The sequence below is a fragment of the Acinonyx jubatus genome, chromosome B3 (assembly GCF_027475565.1).
Source record: "Acinonyx jubatus isolate Ajub_Pintada_27869175 chromosome B3, VMU_Ajub_asm_v1.0, whole genome shotgun sequence".
Taxonomy (NCBI): domain Eukaryota; kingdom Metazoa; phylum Chordata; class Mammalia; order Carnivora; family Felidae; genus Acinonyx; species Acinonyx jubatus.
In genome coordinates, this window is record NC_069386.1 from 58,667,617 (window position 1) to 58,677,008 (window position 9,392).

The 9,392-nt window shown below is 40.0% G+C and overlaps 1 protein-coding gene across 21 annotated transcripts in view; it reads left to right on the forward strand.

The window, feature by feature from the left end:
* Positions 1-8,545, forward strand: part of PPIP5K1 (diphosphoinositol pentakisphosphate kinase 1) — a 42,915-nt gene extending 34,370 nt beyond the window's left edge. For 20 of the 21 annotated variants that reach the window (XM_027067100.2, XM_027067099.2, XM_027067105.2 and 17 more), the window contains 2 exons: positions 2,379-2,492; positions 6,521-8,545. In XM_027067100.2, coding sequence (XP_026922901.1) covers positions 2,379-2,492; positions 6,521-7,467 — 1,061 coding nt within the window. In that variant the 3' untranslated portion in view covers positions 7,468-8,545. The remainder of the gene's footprint in view (positions 1-2,378; positions 2,493-6,520) is intronic. The other variant, XM_027067103.2, reaches the window with a different exon arrangement.
* Positions 8,546-9,392: the final 847 nt, after the last annotated feature.

Genomic DNA, 9,392 nt, shown 5'->3' on the forward strand with positions numbered 1-9,392 from the left:
TATGAACAACCAATAACACACATCATACTCAATGGCAAAAGACTAAAAGTTTTTCCTCTACATTCAAGAATAAGACAAAGATGCCCACATTCACCACTGCTCAACGTTGTCCTGAAAATTTTAGGCAGAGTAATTAGGCAAGAAAAAAAAAGGAATTGAAATTGGAAAGGGAGAAATTAAACCTATTTGCAGAGGATATGGCCCTATATAGAAAAAAAAGCAAAGAATCCTCAAAAAAAACCTTCCAAAACTAATGAACAAATTCAGCCCAGTTGCAGGGCACAAGATAAACTCACAAAAATTTATTGTGTTTCTGTAAACAGCAATGAACAATCCAAAAAGGAAATTAAGAAAACAATACCAGTTATAATAACATCTGAAAGAATAAAATACCTGGGAGCAGATTTAACCAAGAAGTTTAAAGACTTCTGCACGGTAGACTATAAAACATTGCTGAATAAATTAAAGAAGACCTAGATAAGTGAAAAGAAATCCAATGTTCATACTCCATCCCCAGAGTCTTTTAGTTTTTCCCCTTGTAGCCCCCACCACATGGAATTTTAATACCACAAATATACAATACATATGTGTTTATGGTCTGTGACCATGTGATGGACCACAAACCAGCAGAATAGCTAAGATTTTTTTCACCCTCACCAGAACCAATTTTGTTGAGAATGCATGGTCTAGAACAAGGAAATTACAAGGTGGTCCTGAGTCATGTTATAACAAAAGCAAGGAAGTGATCAAGCCCTGAAGAGGCTCCCACTGACCAGAATCAGAACATTTTAGCATTTAAAAAAATTTTTAATGTTTATTTATTTTTGAGAGAGAGAGAGACAAAGGGCAGGCAGAGAGAGAGGAAGACACAGAATCCAAAGTAGGCTCCAGGCTCTGAGCTGTCAGCACAGAGCCTGATGCGGGGCTTGAACCCATGAACCTAGAGATCATGACCTGAGCCAAAGTTGGGTGCTTAACCGACTGAGCCACCCAGACACCCCACATTTTAGCATTTAAAAATAATTTAAAGTACACTGAATATATAAAAATCTACAAGCTCATAATAAATAATAAGTAATTCTACTAAAAAGAGGGCAAAAATAAAATAATTCTCATCTGCCACAATTGGAGAATACTTTCACTACCTCTTTTCTCTGAAAACTAATTGGAAGTAAATAAACTCTTATTTTACCTTTTCAGTAAGAACTGCAGTTCAGTGTAATCAAATAGCCCCAGGGAAAGCTCTTCTTTACAGAAAATATGCCAGCTAATAAATGTTGGAGGATTGATAGAACTAGAAAATTACCATTTAAATAATTAAGGGTCATTAATGGATACTAACACAATTAAGTGAAATGTTGATTGAGTTGCATGGTGCCCAAGGATTACCTCTAATCAGAACAAGGAAACTTTTCAATGGTGAGATCTTGTGGCTACCACTTAAACCCAGTTAGTAAACTTAGCTTTACTTAGTGGGACAGTGAGATATTATGTGCCTCTAATATGATGTGATATAAAGTACATCGGATCACCTCTTAAAATATTCTTACCAAAGTTATTTAAACTGAATAATTTAATCAAGCCTTTTATATCTAACTTCCAGTTTATAGGAAATACAAGCAATAGTGAAACAAGTTAAACAATTCTATGAGGGAGCAATCAGACAAATCCAGAATGTGGGAAACAATATTTCTGTGAGACAACTGACCTGTTTTTTTAAAAAAAAATCACTGTGAGGAAAATAAATGGTGTGTGTGGCAGGGGAGCGGGGGAGGATAATATTCCAGATCAAAAGAGACTTTGGAGACATAATAAAATGTAATGCATGGTTCATGTTTGGATATTACTAAAGAAGACATTTTTGGAATAATTGAGGGAGATTTGAATATGAATTGGGTATTAGATGATATTAGGGTATTACTATTAAATTTTATTAGGTTTGTTAATGGTGTGTGGCTATGTAGGAAAAATTCCTTATATTTTAGAGATGAATATTGATGAATTTAGAGCTGAAATGTTTCATAATGTCTCTCATTTTTAAAAAAGAACTTCAGCATGAAGAAATGGGTGAAACAAGTATGGCAAAATGTTAACACATTGATGTGGTAAATATGGGAGATGAATGTATCAGTATGGATTGTACTAGTCTTTCAACAACTTTTTTTAAAAATGGGGAGATAGGGTGGAACAGAAAATGAAAATATTCATAATATAAAGTTTAAAATATTAAAAATGGTTTGTGTGAAGCGTCCCTAGGAAACACTACTTTTCAGCCTGAGAAAGCATAAGTTTGTTTTGGCTTATGTTGAGAACCTGTGGTTCTTGGATTCTTCCTCAAACTCATTTTTTCCTTCCTTCTCTCTCCCCACTCTATCCAGCCCTCTTTGACTCTATGCACAGCAACCAGGCCTCAGATAGCCCATTTTCCCCACCCCGTACTCTGCATTCACCTACCCTACAACTCCGGCAGCGCTCTGAGAAGCCCCCTTGGTGTAAGTAATCCTTTTGGAACTGCCTGGACAAAGGCCAAGAGGGATGGAGGGATTGATGAATGAGACATCTGTGTCATGAGAGAAATGAAGATGAAGGTTGAAAGACCAGGAATAACCAGTAGGGGAAGCAGTGTCATCTGTTGTTTCCAAGGTGAAGGGAGGGTCTCTTTATCTCATTATCTCCGTTCTCCATGCCCCTCTATTTCATTAGAGAGACTCCTAAAAGATAGTGTCCCAGAAGGTCCTTTGGGGAAGAAAGGATGGAAACTTCATTCTCCTCAGATTCCCATTTTGTCTCTACAGCTTTCTCAACTATAGATGACTTGGGAGGAAACCTGGATATATAGAAAAGTTGGCAGAAAGAAACTAGTATCTTGTATTACTTTCTACATATCCTTTCTCGAAAGTTGTCTGTTCTCGGCTGTTAGTTCAAGTTGAGGTGCTGCTTTTTCCCATCTCTTCTTTACAATATCTAGCCTATCACTAATTTTCCTTGGTAACAGTGTGAACAGTGGAGTCACAAGGAGTTCTTAGGGTAATTGCAGGGAAGGGGAGATACTGGTGACAATCAGAGGGAGTATAAGGGCCCCAGACACTAGTGATGGAAAAATCCTTTCCTTATTCAGCCTGCCTCCAGGAAATAATGAAAATCAAACATGGCTTTTATTATTTTATTTGGATAGGACTGAAGCAAAGATTCATATTTCAGCATTGGGTTAAATGCTGAATTGGCACTCTGTATGTAGAAGAAACATCCCTTCCTGACACCAAGGGTTCTTCCCCTGAATTTCAGATTCCCTTATATTCACCTTGCCGTTGCTCCTTTTACCTCTCTCCTGGAGTATTTATGGGTTTTGTATCCCTGGAAATCTTTTTTTAAATAATATTATTATTATTTTGAGTACAGTGGATAATGCAATGTTATAAAACAGTGGTTCAACAAGTCTATACGTTATGCTATGATCACCAGTGTAGCTACCATCTGTCACCATACAGCCCTGTTACAGTGCCACTGACTATATTCCCTTTGCTGTACTTTTTATTCCTGTGACTTAAACTGGAAGCCTATATTCTCTACTCCCCTTTACCCATTTTGCCCATCCCCCCCAGCTCCCTCCCCTCTGGCAACCATCAGTTTGTTTTCTGTATTTTAGGTCTGATTCTGTTTTTTATTTGTTTATTTTTTTTCTTAGATTCCATACATATGTGAAATCAGTGATATTTGTCTTTCTGTCTGACTTATTTCACTTAGCATAATACCCTCTAGGTTCATCCATATTGTCACAAATGGTAAGATTGCATACTTTTAATGGTTGAGTAGTATTCCATTGCGTATATATACATCTTCTTTATCCATTCATCTATTGATGGACACTTGCGCTGTTTCCATAGCTTGGCTATTGTAAATAATGCTGCAATAAACATAGGGATGCATATGTCCTTTCCAGTTAGCATTTTCATTTTCTTTGGGTAAATACTCAGTGGTGGAATTTTTGGGTTATATGGCATTTCTATTTTTAATTTTTTGAGGAGCCTCCATACTATTTTCTGCAGTGACCCTACCAGTTTACATTTTCATCAGTAGTGTACAGAGATTCCTTTTCTTCCATATCCTCCCAGCACTTGTTATTTCTTGTTTTTTTTTTTAAAGTTTTAATTTTAATTCCAGTTAGTTAACATACAGCATTATATGTTATTCCTTGTCTTTTTTATTCTAGTCATTCTGACAGGTTGTTAGGTGATATCTCATTGTGATTTTGATCTGCATTTCCCTGATGATTAGTGATGTTGAGCATCTTTGTGTGTGCCTGTTGGCCATCTGTATGTCTTCTTTGGAAAAATGTCTATTCAGATCTTCTGCCCATTTTTAAATTGGATTATCTGGGGGGTTTTGGTGTTAAGTTGTAGAAGTTCTTTATGTGTTTTAGATACTAACCCTTTACTGGATCTATCATTTGCAAATATCTTCTCCCATTTTGTAGGTTGCCTTTTTGTTTTGTTGATGGTTTCCTTTGTTGTGCAAAAGCTTTTCATCTGGGTATAGTCCCAATAGTTTATTTCTGTTTTTGTTTCCCTTGCCTCAGAACACATATCTAGAAAAATGTCGCTTTGGCCAATGTCAGAGAGATTACTGCCTGTACTGTCTTCTAGGATTTTTATGGCTTCAGGTCCTTAATCCATTTTGAGTTTGTTTTATGTGTATGGTGTCAGAAAGTGGTCCAGTTTCCTTCTTTTGTAGGTAGCCTTCCAGTTTTTTCAACACCATTTATTGAAGAGAATGTTTTTCCCCATTGTATATTCTTGCTTCCTTTGTCACAGATTAATTGACCATATAAGCATGGGTCTTTATTCTGTTCCATTGATCTATGAATCTATTTTTGTGTCAGTACTGTTTTGATTACTACAGCTTTATAGTATATCTTGAAATCTGGAATTGTGATACCTCCAGCTTTGTTCTTTCTCAAGATTGCTTTGGCTGCCTCTGGAAACCTTATTTTTCTCCTGCTTCTGTTTCTGTCTATCCTCTTTGATTTGCCCGAATCAGACCACTAGCTGAATATTAAAGCTACTTCTATCCTTGGGTAAACTTTTTTTTTCTTGTTTTTAATCTACCATCAGACTTTGGACTCAGTATGAGATGTGTAGCCTCATTGGTAAATGTTTTCTTTAGGGCTTGTCTGCCCTAAATAGGCTTTGGTGGCCCAAACCATGTTCCTCTTTCTTTCCTGCTTGAAGCATGCTTCCTGTGGTCCTGTACAGAAAAGAGAGAACTGGCATACCCTAAACTCAATGACTGATTCAGCCTTTGCAGTCTCAGGCTTGCCAACTTTCCCAGGTTCTCCTTGATGACAGGATATTCAGGTTTCCTATTTCCAAAATCTATCATTATTGGTATCACAGTGTTTTATATATGAAATTACAATACTATCAATAAGTACATTTATAAAAGGAAAAGTAGATTAGTCCGCTACTAGAGGTCAATGAAGTAGAGATTGGGGTAGGAATTGTCCCACAGTGTAATTGAAGACTCTAAGACCTTCATTTTATTACTGTCAGTATCTAGCTAATTAGTTTTTTGTTGTTGTTGTTGTATATGTCTATAACATCCATAAACCTGTATGTGTTCCAAGACTTAGAAGTCTTAACCTTGGATCCAGGATGGATTTCAGGGTAAAGTCTTTGAGCCCCAAGAATTATTTGTGAAGATAGTATGAATATCCATATGCATACCTTTCTGTACATTTTTCTAAGAAGATAATCTGTGACTTTCATTAAAGTTTCAAAGAGTTCAGTGACCCCTAGAAGGGTTAATTAAGAACTTCTGCCATTTAGATTCCATGGCAGTCTTCCATCTTCAGGTAATTTTCCTTCCTGCTGTTCTGATTCACAAGATTTTGATACATTCTCCTGCTTACTTATCTCTTGGGCTATAAAGAATGATTACCTTTGCCGCAGAAATAAGCTGATTGTCTTAAAAAAATGATTCTTAACAAAAGATATACATCAGGTTTAATGGGGAGTGTTTCAATAAAATATATTGCCTTTTTCCCCCTCTACCCCACACGTTTACCCTAAACCTACAGAATTAGAATTTCTGGAGATGGAACCTGGAAATTTTTATTTTTTTAAATATTCCATAGTTTTGGTACATACCCCTGATTATGAACCACTGGAATACAGCGTTGATATGCTTCCAAAGTAAGAATGAGGGACAGTGGGAATTTGGAGTTAGGGTGGGGGTACATTTGTGAAAGAACTGGGTGACGTAGGCCTTAGCACTCTCTTCTGAAGTCTTAGATATACCTTAGTGCTCCTGTATACTCCTGTAGTATACATTATGCCAGACCAACAGTTCCTGAGCTGGGCTAATTTAGGAGCCTCTGCATAACTTAGGAAGAATCAGACCCTCTTTTCTCAACACATGACTAACATAGGCCGTATATTCTGGCCTACATTTGGACTACATACATAGAATTTAACCTACTCTTCCAGCTTGCCTGACTTGGTTTCCTGACTTTGCTTTACAGACAGCAGTGGTCCTTCCAGTACTGTGTCCAGTGCTGGTCCTTCCTCCCCTACTGCAGTGGATGGTAACTGCCATTTTGGCTTCAATGATCAACCTTCTGTAAGTTCACACATGATTGAAGAACATCAAGGCCTTGGGATGCTCCCTGGGAATGGAGAACAAGAGTTCCCCATTGAAGGGATGCAAGAGCCTATTGAACCAAGCCAGTCTTCACAAGAACCACCTGTGGAAACCAGCCAGCCATGCCAGGAAGTTTCTGAGGAGATCAGTCAGCCATGCCAGGAGGTCCCTGACATCAGCCAGCCATGCCAAGACATCCCTGAAGAGTTCAGCCAGCCATGCCAGGAGGTCCCTGTCATCAGCCAGCCATGCCAGAAGGATCATGATAATGTTAACCAGATATGCCAGGAGGTCCCTCAAATCCACCAGCCATGCCAGAAGGCGAGCCAACTGTGCCAGAAAATCTCTGAGGAAGCTTACCATCTTTGCCAGGAGAACCCTGAGGAGGTCAGCCGGCCATGCCAGGAGGTCTCTGTGGAGGTTGGCAGGCTGGCCCATGGGTTCCCTGTAGGGGTTGGTGGCCTGGTCCAGGAAATTGGTGTAGAAGTTGGCAAGCCAGCCCAAGAGATCCCTGAGGAGCTCAGCGAGTCATGCCAGTTCTTTGTAGAGGTTGGCAGGCTAATCCAAGAGGCTTCTGCAATCAATCTGTTGTCTCAGGACATTCCTGAGGTAGATAAACCATCCCAAGAGTTTCCTGGGGAGGATGATCTGCAGGTACAGGAGGTCCCTGAGGTTAATCAGCAGTCCTGGGTGGTCCCTGAGGTGACTGACCAGCTGCCTGGAGAGGATATTCCCCAAGCCCAGTATCAATCTAGTGATCCAAACCCTCAGAGCCAGTCTCTAGCCTGTAACCAGCACTCACCCCTTCCACCAGCAACATGTGATTAATCGTGTTCTCATTAGTGGTGTCACACTATACCAGCTATTTGAGCTAGCAACTTTTTCTGTTGGGTAACTCACCTACCAGTGTAAGACCTTGGATCTCACCAGAGGTGTCTGAGGAAGCAGTCCTCTTGGCATGAAGCCAAGAACTGTGCCCGAGCTGGGCTTGGAGGGGAGCCAATTTCATGTTCAAAGCAACCATTGACTCCTCATATGGCCATTAGACTTGAATAGGATTTCCATAAAGGGGTGGGCTGAAGTATCATTACCCAACGTCCTCTGAGCATCCCAAGAAATTCCAGATTGTTAAAGGAAACGCCACTTAACTGCTGAAGACACCATCTGGGGACATCAAGTGCAAAAGGGGACTCCTGGGTCTCCGCTTTCTGGGGAAATATTCACAACTTCTCAAGGTACCCTTAGACCATATGTGCATTCAGGAAAATTTTTGTCTTTGCTAGCACTCCTCAGGTGGGCCTAGGATGGCTGTCTGAAATGTCTGGGGAGGGGGGCAGAAAGAGAGTCCCTTTCCCAAACAAACATCCATTGTGGCCATTAATCTTTAGATTGGGTTTATGGGTGTTTTATATAACATTGCAAGTTCCCCCTCTGCCCCAGTAGTGTTCCTCTGGGCAATAGCTCTAGGGAAAAATAGGTATTAGATTGCTGTGAAAATTTTAAGAGTAACTACTTAAAATGCTCTGGGGGTTCTTGGCCAATCTGTGAAGCTGGGTCTCCTTTTGTTGTGGGGCTACTTGGCTTAAGAGATGCTGTAGCAGAGAAAATCAGGTTCTATTTTAAGCAATCAGCAGAGATCAATATTGTACAGACATGAGGAAAGATTATATATATTTCTGTAGTAGTGCCAGGGACAGACTGGCCAAAGACCAAACACTCCAGGGTCCCCAAGAGGTTTTTCGTTTTATCGTTATGTCTTTAGGGTCAGGTGTGATTATGAAGCTTTTCCCAAAGATATGGGGATGGGAATGGGCATGGGTAGGAGGAATAATGCAGTCATTGCAGTGGGGTGGCCAGAACATTATGAGTGCTCAATAAATATGAAATAATAAAAATGTTGATGGTGGTGATGATGTTCTTGTGAATTCAAGTATGAATATGACTATAAATCAATCATGTGTGACTGAATTAATTTGAACCAGTCAAAAGCTGCTATTGTTGAGTGGGAAGGAACTATAAAATAAAGAGATCAGGGGGGTGCCTGGGTGGTTCAGTTGGTTAAGTGACCGACTTTGGCTCAGGTCCTGATCTCACAGTTCGTGGGTTAGAGCCCCGTGTCAGGCTCTGTGCTGACAGCTCAGAGCCTGGAGCCCGCTTCTGATTCTGTGTCTCCCTCTCTCTCTCTGCCCCTCCCCTGCTTGTAATCTGCCTCTCTCTCACTCAAAAATAAATAAACATTTTAAAACATTAAAAGAGATCGGGCATCCCAGGAGGGCCCTATGGCAGTCAGCCCACCATCCTAAAATGTCTTAAATGAGTAGTGTTGTCGGGGACAGAGTTTCTGTTTCTGTGAAGCAGCAGTGGGTACTTGCCTTCTCACCAGATCTTTAGATTCACCCTCTTAATTTTCCACTCTGATGATTTGGGGTGCGTGTCAAGGAGGAGTTGATATAAAGGGGTTATGGTCTTTCTTTACCTCCTTGACATTTACACTGAGAAAGCCCAGCACACTGGGACGGCTGGAATATCCCCTTCCCCATATATTTACATTAACAACCTGGCCTCTCCTGACATACCTACGACTATAAAGGGTTTCACTGCAAGGGAAAAATCCAGCATTAACTTCATGGAAATTCTAAATGCACAGGTGAGTGCTCATGACAACCTCAATAGGCTCTGGATCTCTTAGGGCTTCTCAACTCTTTGACTCTTTGGTGTTCCCTTATCCAGGGTATCTGATGCTATTCAGTCCT